Genomic DNA, 21,432 nt, shown 5'->3' with positions numbered 1-21,432 from the left:
ATTGATTGAATTTAATTGAATAAATTTAACTGAATAAATTTAACTGAATAAATTGAACTGAATAAATTGAATTGAATATATTGATTGTTTGATTGATGAAAATGCGGTCTCAAGAAAGAAGCTTTGATATCTTTGCGAGATATTAACAATGTGGAGACAACCTGGGAAAATTGAGCAAGGTGGTGAGTTTATATACAGATATATATGTGCGGTTACCATTGTGTGATTTCCCCGTCAACAGAGCGGACACCTGAGGATTCACCCATTTCATACTGACCCTCCGGCTCATCTGCAAATACTGATCTGTGAGATTGGATTGTGCAAAGCCACAGCTGAGGGAGATTTTCTGGAAATCACCGTGTGAACAAGTGGAGAGATCCTTCCTGGAGGTACGAGTGAAGCTTTAGAGGAACCTGGAACAAGCTACAACGCATCCAACGTTACTTTGATAAAAGGTGGAACAAACTCCAGTAGATTTTATTTATAGGACATATAGTACAGGTGTGTACAGGTGCATTCCAAAGCGCAGATCCTAGTAATCTACCTGGTACATTGAGGGAATATTGAGTGGTATTCACATACAGGCAAAATGGGAAATGGAGTCTGCAAGGGCAAACAAGGTCAGCTAGACTTGTCCCAAAGAGGCGCTTGCGTCAACCACATGTATCAGCAATATGGTCCACATTCACTTAAAGATTTGGAATCTTGGCATGAATGGACAAAAGGGAGAAAGAAGGAATTCCCCAAGGATGGCACGTTTGACAGGAACACATTGGAAACACTCAGAGAAGAATTAGAAGCAAGAGACAGACAGAAGTTGAAGGTGGATTGGAAACCATTTTATTACTGGGACATCGAGTCTAGAGACAGGGAGACCAAAACGAAAATGGGGGGTGTGAAGAAAGAAATGAAGCAGATACAACATAGGTTGGAAAAGGTATCCACCCAAATGCCTCTTGAAGTTAGCAATGGAAAGCGATCCCAGTTCAGATTGTACCCAGACGCAAGGTCATATGAGATAAATGAAATAGAAGAGGAAACTCCTCCACCCTATCGGCGAAATAGTGTATATCAGCCACAGGAAGTACAGGTACCTGTACCTCTACCTGCCGAAGGGCCAGTACAGAGTGAAACGATTGGCTCTAGCCGACAGAAGACAGGTGAAAGCAGTGCCCCAGTTGAGGTGACTACCCCAGAGGGTGCAACTGGAGGACAGGAACCGACTCAAAGTGGGCAAGCAATACAACCAGCTGCAACAACTTCAACATACGGCCCATACCACCATACAAGGAGTAAGGGTTCTGTGATGAATGCCAATCTATCCAACGATCAATATGATCTGCCAATGAACATTCAAAACTTGACTCTCCCACAGGGAGGTTTTGAACAATGTGGCGTTATGAATTTCCCGCAACGGCAATTTCCAGGGGCAAATGAGGAACGCCCAGATTTGATGTATAGACCTTGGCAAATACACCAATTGAAGGCATTACAGAGCGATATGCCATCAATCAAAACAGATCCACTTCAATTCGCAGAAGAGCTACGATTGATTGTGGAAACGCAATTGCCGACTATAAGAGATATAGAAATACTCTTAAAGTGGGTAATTCCTAATACCACCACTTTGAAGACATTAATGAGTGAGGCAAACTGGGTACATGCAGTAAATGGAGAATTAGACATACCCACGGAGGCTAAAATGACACAGATAAATAAATTAATAGAGGCCATACAAAAATTGCCGCCCGTGACTGATTGGAATAAAGTGGTTACGTGCAAACAGAAAACAGGAGAGGATGCTAGTGATTATTTAGACAGATTGCGAGATGTTTTTCGACTATATTCGGGAATAGACCGGGCACAAATCGACAATGCCCTAAAACCCCTTTTTATTAATGGTCTGTTGCCGAAATTGAAGAGTGAAGTGGAAAGACAGTGTATTGCTTGGGAAGGCAAGCCGATGCAAGAAATATTGAATTATGCTTTGCATCATCAGCGAATTCAGGCCAGGAACAGTGCTATAAATGCCGAAAAATTGATGCAACTACAGACACAAGCCCTGATGACTACGAACCAACGCAATAGGTTTTCTATGCAACAACGTAACAATGCAACAGACAACAACTATGAATCAGGAGATAACCAGAGGTCAGAATGGCAACCCAAAGACCCAGACATGCAGCCCAGAAAGACAAGTCAACAAGTGGACAGAGCAGGTAACGACAGAAGCCGGTGCTTCAACTGTGAAGAGATGGGACACTGGATAAGGAGATGCCCATATCTGAGCAGAAGACAATTTCGACAGGGAAACCAAGGACAAAGAAACCAAGGACAAAGAAACCAAGATCAAGGGTACCAGTGCTGACCGATACCTCAGACAATGATTAGGCCTTCATTGCGACAAATCCCAAATGACGATTGGCCTCAACAAATTAGATTACTGGACAAACATGAATAACTGTCGATGATTCTTGGGTCTGAAAAGTTTTCGGAGCAAGAATTATTCATTTTTTCTTTTGCTTGTAAGCAAATTGATAATTAATTGATCAAATGCCGAAATTGGATCTTTTATGTTGGGCACACAATTTTAAATTTACAAAGTTGGAACAATTGCTTTGCAAATTTTAAACCAAGGGACAATGGTCACATGATGATCAGGTGGGAATTTCGGACTATTGTTCCACACGATTGATAAGTCAGTGGTCGACTGACATGTAAATGGGTGTGTAGTCAAATTTGGATAAATTATTGTGGGAACTGAAAGGGTAATTTCAATGTGACATCATAGGGGTTTTCTCAGAATAAGCTTTTGGTCCATTTGTGTATTAGCATTTCTAAAATTGAAGGACAAATTTTATGAAATTGAAATAAAATTGACACCCATCTTGATCTGTAAATAGTTCCAACGCAAACAAATACGCATAATGCATGTGTGTGTGTATTTTTTGTGTGCCAATGTTAGTGTTTTTTATTGTTTTGTGTATCAATCTTACAAGATTGTTGACACCGACAGTGTGCCTGTCTGGAAATGGATAGTTTTATGTGGATGGGATTGAATATGCAGAGAATCCGTAAAATAAAATAGAAATAAAATTTGATTATGAACATTATCTCTTTTGTCAAGGGAGATGGAATATAAAGATTTGATGTGCTGGGTTATGAGCAGCCATTAATTAAATAGTAAAATTGTGAGTAATTTGGGGATTCCATTTTTGATAGAATTTATATGAGAATAATAGCTATTTATGGATATGAGCTTCATAAAAAGAAATGAGGGAGTACAAAATTATCCAAATTTGGGAGAGGTCTTACACTGACTTCCCAGAATACTCTGCTCATGGATTTATATATATATATATAAACTTGAATTTTATCAGCATATAAATTGTGCTGCATGTATGGATGTGTATTAGGCATAGATGATATGGGAAAATAGTAAAGAAAATCTTGCTGATTTGAACAATTGTGAGTTTTAAAACGGAATGCATTGTGCATCTTAAACCAAGGGGCAGACATGAACGCGCTGTTACGTTATTTATACTCAGAACGCGCTGTTACGTGTACCTGCAACATATTTGTTAATCTCACACACCTATATTGGCATACTGGTGTCAGTAGTACTCACTGGGTGCATAGAAATGGATGAGCAACAGTTAAGGGGGTGTAAAAAACACTTACTTGGATATTTTCTACAAAAGTAGGGGTTTCAATAAGTGGTACCATACACATGGGATTCATCAAATTAAGTTTTGGAGTTCAAACAAAGTCACTGGTTAACAGATGGGAATGGATAGTCAATAAATTCTTCGATGCTGGGTAAATGAAGTGAGATATTACAAAGACTTATTAGAGCTATTGTTCTTCCTTGCAGCAGTGGGAGAAAATTTAGATTCAACATAATGAATCTATAAATGAATGTGATAGGGATAATATCCTCAATTTGTACTAATTATTTGATTGTGGGTAAAGGAATTAATTAATCGTAGTGGATTGTTAACAAGCAGCCTGAAATGTCCTGAGAGTGTGCATCCATGTAATCAGAAATCCCAGATTTGTTTTTACAAACAACATTTTGGTAGAGATCTTATGTGGACGAATACTTGCTTGGTAGATAAAACGGTACTGCATGTTGGCAGCCACTTCAGTGGCCATTTAGGCCGAACAAATAGGGAAAAACTGTAATTGAATATGTAATTTACAGATGAGTATTTGGGAAGTAAAAAGGGAATTTATTGATTTGGGAGACATTTTTCGAAGGTTTATTAAAGTGTTGCAATATGACATTTGGCAAGGAAAATTATTGGATGGGAAAATTAGATCTGTTTATAAAATGAGTTTGTTGACCCATTGAAGTTAATTCTTTGAATTGTTGTTTAATTAGCATTTTGAGTTCAAATTGGAAATAGTTTGGTAGAGCTTTGGTTAAAACCTTTGGTTGCAGTGTTTTGGAACAAATTGATAAACCGTAGGAGGTTGATAAGAATATAAACAAATATGGACCTAAAATAGAAAGATTGTTATGATGATATGAAAAAATACTGAGATTAAAAGATTAAATCAAGTGATGTTGCAAATGAAACAGTAGAATTAAGATAATGGCATAACGACAATGTTATGAGTTGTGTCAATTACAATATCAGTGAACTCATATCACCACGAGTGACACACTGTTAGGAAAAAGAGGGAAAAGAAAAAAAGTGGAGAGGAATTATGGTAATAATACATTATGTTTAATTTGTTGGTTTGGAAAAAATTGTTGTTGGGAATTAGGTATTCCCGTTTGTGATTGTAATCATATACAATGCTATTCTTAGTTTAGTAATAAAATACATACCTGATTGAATATTATTTGTGTGACGCATATAAATGAATATAACTTTTTGTGTTAAGGAAAAACAACAAATTGTTGAATGTGAAACTGTCGGAAGATATACATGATTATGCTGATTTCATGGTAAGATGTACCCTATCTGATTCAGTGTGTGCGGAAAGCAGATTCAGATGTGACTGAGCATAAGGATAAGACGAGATCACATTTTGGAGGGATTGCTAACGGAATTGGGAAGAAGTTCGAGAAAGAAAATTTGTGGCTAAAAAAAAATGAAGTTAATCGTGGCATACACCCTCTTTCTCAAAGAATGATGAAGACATTCTCCCGTGTAACTTGGAGATGAATGCTTACCTTCACCAAGGAAATTTATGTGACCATTTGCCTGGATCACACTACAACATATGAAAGAAAGGCGATCACTTACTCTTGTTCGAAGGCTTCGAACATTCACCACATCAGAAGTTGCAGGACAACGACATGTTACCTGCAACCTCTGTGAAATGCGGGGACATATGTTATTACTTCACCAACGTCCGGGGAACCAGCATGGAGCTGCAAAAAACGGCTGTGCCCTTGTCACAACAGCTGTGCACGATTCTGCTGGTTGCTCCTGGTAAGGACCATGAATGACCTGAACACCATGGTCCCAACATCATTGTGGATGCATCCGGCATCCCTGTTCCACATCTTGCTGGCCAATCAACGTCACACCAATACTTGCTGCCCACTCACAATGAGGGAGGAGGCAAGTCGACTACAACTGGGTGAAGGCCGTGTTCAGGAATTACTATGGTTTACAGCAAAAAGTGGCAAGAATGCTACAAGGAGAGCAGGGTCAGTCTATGACTCCGCAATGTTACCACAACAGCGAAATCCTACACGAAGTAGTGCAGGAGCTATGAAGACATTAGGAGAAAATGTTTCATACCAGGATTCAAACACAAGTGATCAGCCCTTCCTTTCAAACAAAGTCAACATTTGTGTGGAGGCAAACGTTTTTTTACCAGATGGTGCAGATGCTTTACAAAACTTGAAAATGAAGTGAAATTGTTGTATCTTGGTGATGGTGAAGTGTTGTTTTTGAAAATATATTTGTGATGCAAATGCAATAGATTGAACGATATGGAAGGAGTCAATGACCAACGAAATGTTTTGTGATTCTTGCAGGATGACGGTGTATGCCCAAGGGAATTTGATTACCAAAGTGATTGATTATTTACTTATACTTGTAATGATGTTTACTTGTAGTGATTGATTATTTACTTATACTTGTAATGATGTTTACTTGTAGTGAGTGATTGTTTACTTATATTGATGTTTAGATTAATGGTTAATATAAACAAAAAACAAAAAGATGAGGGAATTGTGGAAGTGTAACTCAGTGTAACTTATTAATTGGCACTGGTAACTTATTAATTAACCTGGTAACAAAGCAGATACATTTTACATGCAAACTCTGTGAAAGACGAGTTTGTAAATGAGTCAGGAATGCGCCCGAACATGATAATCTCTTGTCCACCTGGTCACAGCCCCTGGCTGAAGCACCCCCCTATCGTTTGGTAAACGGAAATCACAGCAGGAGGGGAGCGAGCTGATGCCAGGACTCAGTGCATGCATGACCTCGGGGCATTAGCGGAGAAAGGATTAACCTTCAGCGGACAGGGGATTAACTCCAGTTTGTCCAATATAAACAAGAGCAAACGTGGAGTCGAAGAGGACTTGCCACGATAACTCCTGCTCGACGGAGCGAACGAGCGCCCATCATCAGAACCTCTGCCCGACGGGAATGGCGGAGGAACATCGGCCGAACGAGAAGGACATTGGAAAAGAGTTAACCTGATCCATTATATTATGCGGTATTATTTGGTAAATGGAATGAAGTGAATAACCAGTTAATAAACCAGACCTTTTGTAAACCTGTGTCCGGTCATTGGAGTCCTGTGAGTCATCACACAAAATTCTTCTACAGTAGCTATGGTTTCGGAGCCCGCCATTGAGTTTTCGCCTTGGGGGCTAAGGCCTTCGGATCGGCATCCGTGACCGCTTGGTATTAATTTCGGTGGTTGCGCGACAATATAATAAAGGGAGTGGAAGACAAAGGGGGGTGGGCAACACATAGAACATATAATAAAGGGAGTGGAAGGCATGGGGGGCAACACATAGAACATATAATAAAGGAAGTGGAAGACAAGGGGGGGCAACACATAGAACATATAATAAAGGGAGTGGAAGACAAGGGGGGGGGGGAGGCAACACATAGAACATATAATAAAGGCAGCAGGAGACAAACGGGGAGAGGGTATGGGGGGGGGAGTGGGCAACACATAGAAGATATAATAAATGGAGTGGGAGACAAAGGGGGGGGGGGGGTGGGAAGAGGGCAACACATAGCACATATAATAAAGGCAGCGGGAGATAAAGGGGGGGGGGGGTAGGAGAAACAATAGAACATGTAATAAAGGGCATGGGAGACAAAGGGGGGGGGGGGGGAACACATAGAACATATAATAAAGGAAGTGGGAGACAAGGAGACAAGGGGGGGGGGGGGGGACACATAGAACATAATAAAGGGAGTGGGAGAGAAGGGGGAGGGGGGCAACACATAGAACATATAATAAAGGGAGTGGAAGACAAGGAAACAAGGGGGGGGGGGGGCAGAACACATAGAACATATAATAAATGGAGTGGGAGACAAAGGGGGGGGGGGGGAGTGGAAGACAAAGTGGGGATCATTGGGGCCATAGTCATAGTAGCAGTAGTAGTAGTAGTAGTCGTAGTAGTAGTAGTAGTAGTAGTAGTAGTAGTAGTAGTAGTAGTAGTAGTAGTAGTAAGTAGTAGTTGTAGTAAGTAATAATAGTAGTAGTATGGTATTCCAGCCATAATTTGGTTGAATTGAAATCCTTATCCAAAAAATCGGAAACTTCCTATATCTGATCTATGCCCCGATGTGAGTAAAGAATTAAATTTATGATGTCATCACTCATGCCAATAAACGATGTGACATAATAGTGTGGCGGACATGAAAGCTCACTGGCGTGATGGCATCATTCCGCGCACCAAGTGGGCGGCGGCCATGCCCGAGGGGTAGGCGTGGCCGCGGGATATACACCGGGCGCGCAGCCCGGAGCGCTCCAGTGCTACAGTGGAGCTCTTGTAATAAAGACTCTTTGAACTTACTGCGTTGTCCGCTTCCTCCTTGCTAAACAAGTAGCGCGCGTAGCACCACGCTTCATTGGTGACCCTCCGACGTTCTGGTTAGCCGTCGCTGACCACCCGAACCCGCCACAGCAATGGCAACCAACGCGGTCACAATCAAACTCCCCGAGTTCTGGGAGGCTCAAGCTGAAGTTTGGTTCCTGCAGGCAGAAGCCCAGTTCCGACTTCGAGGCATCACGGTGGATGAGACCATGTACTGCCACGTGGTCGCCTCCCTCGGGCCCGGCACGGCCGCCCGCATCGTGTCGGTCCTGAGGAACCCACCGGCCGACGGCAGGTACGAGGCGATCAAGCATCTCCTCCTCGCCACGTTCGGCCTCACGGTGGATGCACGGGCCGACCGCCTCCTGGACCTCCCCGAGCTCAGTGACACGCGACCGTCGGTCCGCATGGACCATATGCTGTCACTGATGGGCGACGAAACCCCGAACGCTCTATTCTGGGCGTTATTTCAACGCCAGCTGCCGGCACGAGTACGCCTCGCGTTGGCCGGTTCTGCGACGACGGAACCCCGAGCTCTCGCTGCCGAGGCCGACAAGTTCTTCGCGGCTTTGGACACGCAGGCGAGTTTTGGCGCGGCCGTTGCGCATCCCAAGGCTGACCCCGATGCTGATGCACCACACCTCGTGGATCTCGAGGCTGATGCACACCGCGTGGCCGCCGCCACGCCCCACCCACCACCACCGCGAAAACCGCGGCCTCCGCCTTCGCCGCAAACCTGGTGCCATTTCCACGCCAGGTTTGGCCACAAGGTGAGGAATTGTTGCCCGCCGTGCTCCTTCGGCAAGTCGGGAAACTACAAAGCCGGCGCTCGGTAGCGGCCCTGAGCGTCGGCCATTCCGGCAGCCTGCTTTTTATAACGGACACCTTGTCCGGGCGCCGTTTCCTATGCGACACGGGTGCACAGGTGAGCGTTATCCCTGCCTCTACGTCCGACAAGCGAACTGCAGGCCGGGGCCCCGCATTGCTTGCCGCGAACGGAACACCCATACGCACATTCGGGAAGCGCTGCCTCTCCCTGCGGTTCGGAAGGCAACGCTTCACGTGGTGAACGTTCGTAACCGCTAGTGTCCCCATGGCACTGCTCGGTGCGGACTTCCTCTGTGCAAACGGGTTGTTGGTAGATGTGAAGAACAGACGCCTTGTTCAGGCTGAAACGTTCAGCTCGCTTGCTTGCGCGTTGAGCAGCTCGTTGAGCGGCTCACTGAGTGGCTCACCGAGCGGCTCGCCAAGCGGCTTGCTGAGCGGTTCGGTCCCGGCGAGGTTAGTTTGTATGCTTCCGGCAGCGGACGAATTCACCCGCCTCCTCGCCAGCTTTCCGGCCCTCAGGCAGCCCACCTTCTCGGCGGGGGCCTTCAAGCACGGGGTGGAACACCACATCCCCACCGCCGGGCCACCGGTCTACGCCCGGGCACGCCGCCTCAAACCGACGAAGCTCGCGGTAGCTAAAGCGGAGTTCGCTACGCTGGAGCAGCTCGGCATCATGTGGCGCTCCGAGAGTGCTTGGGCGTCGCCGCTCCACATCGTGCCAAAGCCCGGCGGGGGATGGCGACCGTGCGGGGACTACCGGCGCCTCAACGACGCCACCACCCCCGACCGCTACCCCGTCCCCCACATCCAGGACTTCTCCGCCCGGTTGGTGGGCATGTCCTTCTTTTCAAAGGTGGACCTCATACGTGGCTACCATCAGGTCCCCGTCAGGCCGGAGGACATCCAGAAGACGGCGGTCATCACGCCATTCGGACTTTTCGAATTTCTTCGGATGCCCTTCGGTTTGAAGAATGCGGCTCAGGCGTTCCAGCGACTAATGGACAGCGGCTTGCGCGACTTGGATTTTCTGTACGTCTACCTGGACGACATCCTCGTCGCCAGCGCGTCCCGCGAAGAGCACCTTCACCATCTCCGCACGCCTTTTGAACGCCTGGGCCAGCATGGCCTCATCGTGAACCCCGCCAAGTGCCGGTTCGGCATCGCCGACATCGACTTTTTGGGGCACCGCATCACCAGGCACGGGGCCGTCCCCCTACCGGCCAAGGTGGAGGCGGTGAAGGGGTTTCCGCGCCCCCGCACGATCAAGGGGCTCCAGGAGTTCCTGGGCATGTTAAACTTTTACCATCGGTTCCTGCCCCGCATCGCCCAGCTCCTGCGCCCCTTGCACGAGGCCCTCCGAGGGAAGCCGGGCAAAGGTGACGTTACTTGGACCGAGCAGATGGATGCGGCGTTCGCGGGCGCGAAGCTCGCCTTGGCTAACGCCACCATGCTCGCGCACCCGGCGCCCGATGCACCGATCACCCTCACCACCGATCACCCTCACCACCGACGCCTCGGACTACGCGGTGGGCGCGGTGCACGAGCAATGGGTGCGTGGTGCCTGGCAACCGCTGGCGTTCTTCAGCCGGCAGCTTCGCCCGCCCGAACGCCGTTATAGTACCTTCGACCGCGAGTTGCTCGGGCTTCACCTGGCGGTCAGGCACTTCCGCCGTCTGCTCGAGGGCTGTGCGTTCACGGCCTTCGTCGACCACAAGCCAATGGTCTTCGCGATGGGCAAGGTCGCCGAGCCGTGGTCGGCCCGGCAGCAGCGTCACCTCTCGGCCGTGTCCGAATATACGACGGACATCCGGCACGTCGCGGGGAAGGACAACCCGGTGGCAGATTGCCTTTCCCGGTCCGTCGCCCACGCAGTCCACCTTGGCATCAACTATGCCCGGATGGCGGCAGACCAGGCCGCCGACCCCGGCATCCAGGCCTTGTGGACCGCCGTCACGGGCCTCCGCATCACCGAGGTGCCATTCGACGGCGCGGGCACGGCCCTCTTGTGCGACGTCTCCCTCGGGCGGCCTCGCCACATCATGCCCACGGGCTGGCAGCGCCAGGTTTTTGACGCCATCCATGGCCTGTGCCACCCGGGCACGAAGGCCTCCCAGAGGTTGGTCGCCGACAAGTTTGTCTGGCATGGCCTCCGGAAGGCCGTCCGCGGCTGGACCAGGACGTGCCTCGCGTACCAGTGCGCGAAGGTGCACCGACACACCCAGGCCCCATTGGCCCCGTTAACGGTGCCGGAACGTAGGTTCGACCACATTCACGTGGACTGGTGGGACCTCTGCCCCTCTCACGGGGTTTCATCCATGTCCTCACCATGGTGGACCGCACCACCCGGTGGCCGGAGGCCGTGCCTTTGGCGGCGACGATGGCGGCGGACGTCGCGCAGGCGTTCATCACCACCTGGGTCGCCCAGTTCGGCGCCCCCTCGGACATCTCGTCCGACCGCGGCCCCCAGTTCACCTCGGAGCTCTGGGGGGCGGTCGCGCGGGGGCTCGGAGTCCAGCTGCACCGAACCACGGCCTACCACCCCCAGGCCAACGGCCTGTGCGAGCGATTCTACCACTCGTTGAAGGCCACGCTCCGGGCCACCCTCCACGACGGTGGCTGGGTCGACAGGCTCCCCTGGGTCCTGCTGGGCCTCCGGACGGTGCCCAAGGACGACCTGCGTGCATCCGCGGCGGAGTTGGTCTTCGGACAACCGCTCCGGGTGCCAGGTGAGTTCCTCCCCGACCCCACGGCACCATGGTCCGCGGCGCAGGAGCGCTCCGCGCTTCAGGAGACCGCCCGGAGGTTCGCCCCGGTGCCGACGGCACACCACGGGCACCCACCTACGCACGTCGCCCCGGAGCTTCGCACCGCGGAGTACGTCTTCGTCCGGCACGACGCCCACTGGACACCACTGCGGCCCCCTTACGACGGGCCTTTCCACGTGCTGGAGACCGGGGTGAAACATTTCACCTTGGACATCGACGGTACTCCCGACCGTGTCTCAGTGGATCGCCTCAAGCCGGCCCACCTTGACGTGGACCACCCACCACCAGTGGCTCGGCCCCCGCGTCGAGGCCGCCCCTGCGGGCGGACCCCTGGCACCGCCCAGCCCCGCCGGCACGCCACCCTCCGGTCCGGCACCCATCCTGGGTGCAGCCGGAGGCATCCCAGCTGGCATCCCTGCACCCCGGTCGCTGCCAGTCACCAGAGGGCGCTTCGGCCGGGTCATCCGTTTGCCCCGCAAACTGGCCCTCCAGGTGCGCGGGAATTCTGGGGGGGCGCGTGTGGCGGACACGAAAGCTCACTGGCGTGATGGCATCATTCCGCGCACCAAGTGGGCGGCGGCCACGCCCGAGGGGTAGGCGTGGCCGCGGGATATACACCGGGCGCGCAGCCCGGAGCGCTCCAGTGCTACAGTGGAGCTCTTGTAATAAAGACTCTTTGAACTTACCGCGTTGGCCGCTTCCTCCTTGCTAAACAAGTAGCGCGCGTAGCACCGCGCTTCAATAGGATACATGATTGATGTGGGTATCTGGGCCATAACAGCAGCGTGTTCAGTTAACAATGGTATTTTGATCAGAATGAACAGAATGAATGAGCTGCAAACGTACAATATTGGATTTAATCATTGATTGCTCACCGGATGCATCTCACGCAGTCGTCCAAGTCTCGAGTTATCTCCATTAACCAACCCTGCTGGAAGCGTTTCAGCAGTGGTGCTTCATCCACCTAGCAAAAATGATAGCACATACATCAAGTAAGAACACTCGTGTGAAGAAGACTTTAATTTGGCTAAAAGGAAAGTCCTTGTAGTGTCCATCTTGTTTATCCCGTGTACCCGGCCCCAGCCCTCTCTCTTCTACAGATCTCCTGATGTTCCTCCCTGTTCTCTACTGTTTTGCTTCCCTCTCCCCCCCTCCCCCCCTTGTCTCACGCTTCCTTTATTATATGTTATATTGTTGCCCCCCCCCCCCCTGTTTGTCTCCCACTCCCTTTATTATATGTTCTATGTGTTGTCCCCCCCTTTGTCTCCCACTCCCTTTATTATATGTTCTATGTGTCCCCCCCCCCCCACCCCTTATTTCCCACTCCCTTTATTATATGTTCTATGTGTCCCCCCCCCCCCCACCCCTTGTCTCCGACTCCCTTTATTATATGTTCTATGTGTCCCCCCCCCCTCCCCCCCATCCCTTGTCTCCCACTCCTTTTATTATATGTTCTATGTGTCCCCCCCCCCCCCCCACCCCTTGTCTCCCACTCCCTTTATTACTTTATTATATGTTCTACTGTATGTGTAGATATTATATGTGCTACTTTTTATCACGTTATCCCGATTAAACCTGGTAGGTGAGCATCGGCACAAGGACCGACTTGGTGATCACTTCGGTTTAACAGCGATCGAAACAACAGAGTTCAAAGATGATGGCCTCCAGTCTTGTGCCTAAACGGTGGTCTCTCTCTCTCCAAACACGAAACTGTGATGACTTTCGAAAGATGGCGACAGAAGATTCCACATCTTATTGTTGGATCTGAACTTTGCTCCATTATTTTGAGGATGGTGTCAATTGCGCTAAGACATCTGCTGCTTCCCCGCTTCCTGGCTTTGCATACGATTGTGCTGAAACATGGAATGGTCGAATGGCACAACAGAAGGTAGCTCACCTCAAACTAATACTCGGACAAATTGCCAATTTTCGTCTGGAGATCTCAAGATCCACAATTGTGAAGACCTCCACCTCACCGACTTCAGTCTGGCAAGCCATTCTTATGCACTTTGGCTTCCATGCATCAGGAGCTAATTTCCTCAACTTCAATTCTATGCACTTTGGCTTCCATGCATCAGGAGCTAATTTCCTCAACTTCAATTCTCTGCACTTTGGCTTCCATGCATCATGTGCTCATTTCCTCAACTTCAATTCTCTGCACTTTGGCTTCCATGCATCAGGTGCTCATTTCCTCAACTTCAATTCTCTGTACTTTGGCTTCCATGCATCAGGTGCTCATTTCATCAACTTCAATTCTCTGCACTTTGGCTTCCATGCATCAGGTGCTCATTTCCCTCAACTTCAATTCTATGCACTTTGGCTTCCATGCATCAGGTGCTCATTTCCCTCAACTTCAATTCTATGCACTTTGGCTTCCATGCATCAGGGTGCTCATTTCCTCAATTTCAATTCTATGCACTTTGGGAGTGACTTGTACCAGTGACTCACTGCATTCATCATGATAGCCTGGTAGGAATGGATGTCCCAATAACCCATCATGGTGAGCATACATTAACCAATGAAGAATTGTCCCCAATGCTGAAAAACTCAGTTGTGCTAACAATGCGTCGCTTGATTCACCCAGACCTGCCCCAGCTGGTCAAACAACACCATGGGACTGAATTGAGGTCTCGTACATTAGCCTGAACTAGCAACGGTACCCGCCCTATGGGCGGGGCTTCAATTGGAAGGCCCAAATGAAAAGGAAAAAATATCAGAAATTGAAGGGTTTTATTTTATTTTAAACGATTTATATAAACATCCGTTAAGTCATATCACACGCAAATCATCAAAATCTAAATAGTATTTGTAGAATTTCAATAAAAGCCACATCACTGTTCATATCGGTAAATATTATTCCATCGTGTTTGGAAAAACTGAAAATTGGAAAATTGGAAAAATTGGAAATTGGAAAAATTGGGGAAAAATTGGAAAAACAATATAGCCTATTTTACTCCAGGGGGTTTGGAAAAACTGAAAAATTGGGAAAAATAGGAAAAACAATATAGCCTATTTTACTCCAGTGGGTTTGGAAAAACTGGAAAATTGGGAAAAATTTGAAAAACCATATAGCCTATGTTACCCCAGGGGGTTTGGAAAAACTGGAAAATTGGGAAAAATTGGAAAAACAATATAGCCTATTTTACTCAAGGGAGTTTGGAAAAACTGGAAAATTGGGAAAAATTTGAAAAACTATATAGCCTATTTTACTCCAGGGGGTTTGGAAAAACTGGACAATTGGGAAACATTTGAAAAACTATATAGCCTATGTTACCCCAGGGGGTTTGGAAAAACTGGAAAATTGGGAAAAATTGGAAAAACAATATAGCCTATTTTACTCCAGGGGGTTTGGAAAAACTGGAAAATTGGGAAAATTTTGAAAAACGATATCGCCTATGTTACCCCAGTTGGTTTGGAAAAACTGGAAAATTGGGAAAAATTGGAAAAACAATATTGCCTATTTTACTCCAGGGGGTTTGGAAAAACTGGAAAATTGGGAAAAATTGGAAAAACAATATAGCCTATTTTACTCCAGGGGCTCCCAGGTTTACCCACCCAAAATTTCGTTGTGATCGGTTCAGCCGTTTTTGCGGTACCTGGGAACAGACAGACAGGCACACATTTGGTGAATTTATAGTAAGATTACAGCTAGTAAGATTACAGTAAGATACCATTGCTGGTCATGGACTCAATTCTTGCTGAGCTTGGTTCTATGGCTGATGCAAATGTCATGAGGACAGCTTTGACTAAGGCAGTAAGGCATCCTACCGAACTCTCTCCAAGCCCAGGCAGTGATTGTATCGACCTTCGTCCCAGCCATCTAGATCAACATCCTGCCCCTTATACAGAGCCACCTCGTCCTGATGATCATTTCCTAAGTCATCAGTTTCTCCCAGCTTCTGACGAGCTATTCTTGTCCTGCACTTTTCAAATCGGTGGCGTGGACCATGACAGTGACTGTCCTGATAGTAACCTTGATGACCATGATGAGCGTTAGTCACCTGTGGACACCACAACCAGCCACCTGCCTATTTCCACAAGGTGTGTATACCAACCACTCACTCATTCTGTCCGCCTTTTACAACCTCGCTTGGGCAACCTCAGCACACCATACCATGACGAAAGGCAGCCACCTTTTGCCCCTCAAAATAACCATCAGATTAGGTCATGTCAGAAACCCCAACAAGAACCCGGTAGCCAAACCCGCTATCAGTGAATTACAGTCTGAGATGTGGGTGCGCGTTGCTTGCGCAGACCAACTTTCATATTGAGCCCCTGGCCACCCCACTTTCATAGTGAGCCTCTGGCCACCCCACTTTCATATTGAGCTCCTGGCCACCCCACTTTCATATTGAGCCTCTGGTCACCGCACTTTCATATTGAGCCTCTGGCCACCCCACTTTCATATTGAGCCTCTGGCCACCCCACTTTCATATTGAGCGTCTGGCCACCCCACTTTCATATTGAGCCCCTGGCCACCCCACTTTCATATTGAGCCTCCTGCCACCCCACTTTCATATTGAGCCCCTGGCCACCCCACTTTCATAATGAGCCCCTGGCCACCCCACTTTCATATTGAGCTCCTGGCCACCCCACTTTCATATTGAGCCTCTGGCCACCCCACTTTCATATTGAGCCTCTGGCCACCCCTTTCATATTGAGCCTCTGGCCACCCCACTTTCATATTGAGCCCCTGGCCACCCCACTTTCATATTGAGCCTCTGGCCACCCCACTTTCATATTGAGCCCCTGGCCACCCCACTTTCATATTGAGCCCCTGGCCACCCCACTTTCATATTGAGACCCTGGCCACCCCACTTTCATATTGAGCCTCTGGTCACCCCACTTTCATATTGAGCCCCTGGCCACCCCACTTTCATATTGAGCCTCTGGTCACCCCACTTTCATATTGAGCCCCTGGCCACCCCACTTTCATATTGAGCCCCTGGCCACCCCACTTTCATATTGAGCCCCTGGCCACCCCACTTTCATATTGAGCCTCTGGTCACCCCACTTTCATATTGAGCCCCTGGCCACCCCACTTTCATATTGCCCCGCCTCGTGACCTCAGGTACAGTTCGACAAATTGTCCAATGTAATAACGTTGTACATCTACCTTAACCCTGAACTGATTTTGTACCTTGAATGTGAATTATGTTAAAGGTATCCATGCCAGTTTCTCAACTGTATTTGTGCACAATGCCTACGTTTTGAGGTATGCCGCAAGGCCTACACTACAGGGTCGACTAGTGCACCCAACCGGATATAGGCACAGTTAGTTGAACATAGTCATCTCATTTAACCATAACATTTTAATGTCAAATCTAATCATAAATTGATTTTCTATCATTTTGCGTTGTCTCTAGCTTCCCTCTGTGAAGCCTGGTGTTGGCTTAGCGGTTAGGGTGCCAGCTTGGGATCCTAGGATCCTGTTTTCAAATCCTGGTCGATCGCTGAATTAACGCCAGGTGGGTTGACTCAGCCTGTCATCCTTCCGAGGTCGGCAAATTGAGTACCAGTTCACTGGCAATTTCCTGTGTGTCGCAAGAGGTGACTAACAGGGTTGGTGGCAGGAAGAGCATCTGGCCATAAAACATTGCTTCAAAAAAGGGGACCACGGTGCCCAAAAAAGGCCAACCCCCGCACTGTGGGGAAAAATGGTCTCTAAAGGTGGTTCAAGCTTCCCTTTGTGTCTGTGTGTTGTTGTCAAGAGTTACATACAGTATCTTGTGAGTTCACATATAAATAAATAATGTTTCCATAGGTCTTTTACTATAGACATAGGTACATTACTGATGTATATTTCATGATGTGCTTGGATGTGGGAACTTATTGGGTGACTTGTTAGCCTCACAAATTCCCAAAATAACATGGAAAATTTTTTGTGACATTACTGGGTGTCAATGAGTGAGTCCACACATGGTCCTCAGATCTACTGTAATAAACAAGTTTTATACCACCAAGAGGCTCTGTATTGCTAAATGCTCTATCTTGTCAATATTGTGATGCCTGTTGCCAAGTGTCACAATACTCGATCACGGCTCTTCAGTGACGATTTCATTTTCCACTTCTACTGAAGGTTTTTAGTTGCTGCTTTTTGGAGGATTACTATCCCCGACTAGTTTAGGAAACAAAAAGGCACAACTTTTTAAGAGAAATGTCTCCTTCACAACACCATTGGTGTTGCGGTGCCACAACCCCGATCAGAAAAAGTGATCATAGTTTTACGAGAAAAACTACTACCCCCATTTTCATTACTACCACCCCATAAAAAAACTCAAAATAATGACGAGATTAATATTAAAACGCAGAAACCAGTCCGAATAATAATAATGAGTGGAGATGCAGCCTCGGACCATCTGCTGTGAACAACACCACTGTTCTTACAGCACATCCGGTTGCCACGAATATTGTGTTTGAATGCGCCAGGCCGGCATCTCATGTTGTGCATCTTTGATTATTATTCCAGTAAAATAATTTGGAATTGGAATGGCGACTCTGCTCTAATCCATCTACCTCATCACCCTGCACCATCACACCGGAATACTGTTATAGTGCAACATCTTGGCGAGCCAGGCAGGAGGAGTTTTTCATCAAGCACAATAGCCTGAACCAACTCCTCTAGTGAATCGAACCTTTAAAAAACAAAAACAAATGGCTACAGAGCAAAAGCTGTTGTCCAAGATGAATCTCGAACAGCTGCAGGACAGTGCCAGCACTGTGTTAAATGAGTTAGACCAGGACCAGCTTATTGAGGCCTGTAGTTATTTGAAATGTTTTTCAAGGGAAGATGAGGCTTGGAGACAAAAGAACAGGTGCACTTTGATCAGAGCAGCAGAACGTGAGTTAGACGTTGTTGAAGAACAACAGGAATGGGTTGAGGCACAACAGTTTGTGCAGAACTTCTTGGCCTTTGTGGAGACACTCGGAGAAACACACCAGGAACCTGGAGACACAGTGTCAGCACACCATCAGTTTGAGCTCCTGAAAGCACAATGTTACGGGTTGCAGAAGTCCCAAGAAGAATCCAGAGAGGCATTGGAGGAAGGTCTTAGAGCCCTCAGCCTAAAACTGGAAAGAAGGGGCAGTTACCCAACAGAGGTCCTCACACCGACACAAGGTAAACTCCCAGAAGTGACAATTCGACGAGAATTCAAAATTCAGGGACAAATTGGGGAAGGGGGTCAAAAGGATAGGCTGTCTCACACAAACCTCATGCACCATATTGAAGCAGGCCTCTGCAAGAGACATGGGGAATCAGAGATTGTTGATGCAGTAATAAAAGCAGGCAGCCCAGGACTGAGTTAGCGAAATATGTTGGAGATCAAGAATGACTTGACACTAGGGAAACTGAAGATCATTCTGAAGGGGTACTTGAAAGAGGAAAGCACAACTGATCTTTATCAGCGGATGGTGAACATATCACAGAGGCCCAGAGAGTCTGCACATAATTTCTTGTTTCGGGCCATTGAGCTCAAGGAGAAGTTGTTGCTGGCATCGAAAGAGAACGAAGCTGAAGAACAGTTTAAGCCTGAATTGATTCAAAAGAAATTTCTCAGATCCCTAAGCACAGGGATACTGAACGACAATTTGAAATTCCAGATAAAGCCATACCTAGACGACCTGAACTCGACAGATGAACTACTAATTGAAAAGATGGGTGAAGCAGCTAGCTGGGAACAGGAGAGACAACAGAAACTGAGAAATAACACCAACCTCAAAGCAGTAAAGCTGACAGAAATCCAGACCGAGGTGGATGACAAGACAGATGAAGACCTCCACGGTGCAAAGACTATCCCCAAGACAGCACATCAGATGGAAAAGCCTCAAGGTGCAACACACAACAAGGAAAAATCTGAGAAGAGGGAAACAGAATTCGGACCGGAAAAAATGCAGGCAACAGTTCAGTGGGGAAGTGGCATGGGATCCACCAGTCAGCCTTGATGGTCTAACCACAGAGCCAGAGGTGATGGTGAAGAAGATGCTGCGAGAGGAGTGCTGTGCTTTTTCCAGAAATATGGAAGATGTTGGTTTCATTCCATCACTGAAAATGCACATCACCTTTAAAGATGCAACACCAGTCCAGCGGACGTACCTCTCAGTCCCAAAACCACTGCACAAGGAAGTGAAGGAGTACCTGCAGGATATGTTGAATTGCGGGTGGATAAAACCATCAAGGTCTCACTACTCGTCGCCCATTGTTTGTGTACGGAAGAAGGATGGGACCCTGCGTCTCTGCTGTGATTATAGGGAACTAAATCGTAAGTCCATTCCAGATCGCCATCCAATTCTGTGGATTCAAGATATGTTATACTGTCTGAGCGGAAGTTCATGGTTCTCTGTACTGGACCAGGGGAAGGCATACCACCAGGGGAGTGTGGATGAAGAAAGTAGGCCTCTCACTGCCTTCATCACCCCCTGGGGCCTATATGAGTGGGTTCGCATTCCCTTCGGCCTGAGTTCTGCTCCGGCTGAGTTCCAGCGTAACATGGAGGAGTGTCTAAGAGGTCTTCGGGACGACATCTGCCTACCATACTTAGATGATAATTTAGTCCACAGTAAAACCTTTGAGGACCATGTCCATCACATTCGAACGGTACTCCAGCGATACCAACAGCATGGGGTGAAGCTCTCCACCAAAAAATGTGATATTGAAGGAACTGCGCTCCAACGCGAGTCGAAAGAATTGACGCGACCAAAGATGGAATTCGTCCGAGTTGCTTTATTGAAACAAAACAGCTCAGGTATTCTGACAAGCCCGTTTATCGGGCAGCAATATATATACACATTTATGTCGGGAAGTTTGCCCGGCAAAAGCTATACCGGGCATGCCCGGGAGTCAAGGGCGAGCCTTGGAAAGGCGAGTCTGGACCTGCCCGGGCGTGTTTGGCTGCGGCCTGGCAAGTCGAGGCTGGGCGTGCCCGGGCGCTCTGGGCGAGCCCTGGAAAGGCGATAGCGGGCATGCCCGGACGCTCTGGGCGAGCCCTGGAAAGGCGATAGCGGGCATGCCCGGACGCTCTGGGCGAGCCCTGGAAAGGTGATAGCGGGCATGCCCGGACGCTCTGGGCGAGCCCTGAAAAGGCGATAGCGGGCATGCCCGGACGCTCTGGGCGAGCCCTGGAAAGGCGAGAGCGGGCATGCCCGGGAAAGACGAGACCGGGCGTGCCCGGGAGGTTCGGGCGTGCCCGGGAACAGTGAGTCCGGGCATGCCCGGGAGAGGCGCGTCTGGCCGTGTTCTGGCCGGTGCAAGGCGATTGTGTGCATCCAGCGGTAACCGCTACACACGCCCCTCCAGAATCGACCTGCACCGGCAGGGTCAATTTAAGGGGGGTCCGGATGACCCGGCCGAAGCGACCCCTAGAGGGTCGTGGGGAGCGGTCCGATGTGGTGGTGGGTGGTCGAGCGGGGGGAACTGTGGACGGGGGGCGGCCTCGCCGCGGAGGAAAGGCCAACCGTGGTGGTCGGTCGACGTCCATGTGCGCCGGTTTGAGGCGGTCCACAGAAATCCGGTCCGGCCGGCCGCCGAAGTCGACGATGAAAGACTTGTCGCCCCGTCGCAGGACCCGGAAGGGCCCGTCGTACGGCGGCCGGAGTGGCCCCCGGTGCGCGTCATGACGCACAAAGACGTACTCCGCTGTGCGAAGCGCCGGGGGGACGTAGGACTGGGGGCCACCGTGGCGGGACGTCGGCACGGGGGCAAATCGTCGGGCGGTCTCCTGGAGGTCCGAGCGCTGGCGAGCGGCGGACCAGGGACTGGTAGCGTCGGGCACGAATTCGCCCGGGACGCGGAGCGGCTGGCCGTAGACG

General features: G+C 48.8%; 1 protein-coding gene across 3 annotated transcripts in view; it reads right to left on the bottom strand.

The window, feature by feature from the left end:
• The window catches only part of UROC1 (urocanate hydratase 1), a 369,204-nt gene that overhangs the window by 58,731 nt on the left and 289,041 nt on the right, over nt 1–21,432 (bottom strand). For 2 of the 3 annotated variants that reach the window (XM_078776094.1, XM_068112862.2), the window contains exon 10: nt 12,501–12,589. In XM_078776094.1, the coding sequence (XP_078632220.1) occupies nt 12,501–12,589 (89 nt within the window). Of the gene's footprint in view, nt 1–12,311; nt 12,393–12,500; nt 12,590–21,432 lie in introns of all 3 variants that reach the window. The other variant, XM_068112860.2, reaches the window with a different exon arrangement.

The sequence above is a fragment of the Myxine glutinosa genome, chromosome 4, assembly GCF_964187855.1.
Source record: "Myxine glutinosa chromosome 4, kmMyxGlut1.1, whole genome shotgun sequence".
Classification (NCBI taxonomy): domain Eukaryota; kingdom Metazoa; phylum Chordata; class Myxini; order Myxiniformes; family Myxinidae; genus Myxine; species Myxine glutinosa.
The sequence above is the reverse complement of the archived record's forward strand: the minus strand, read 5'-3'. Positions and strand labels throughout refer to the sequence as shown.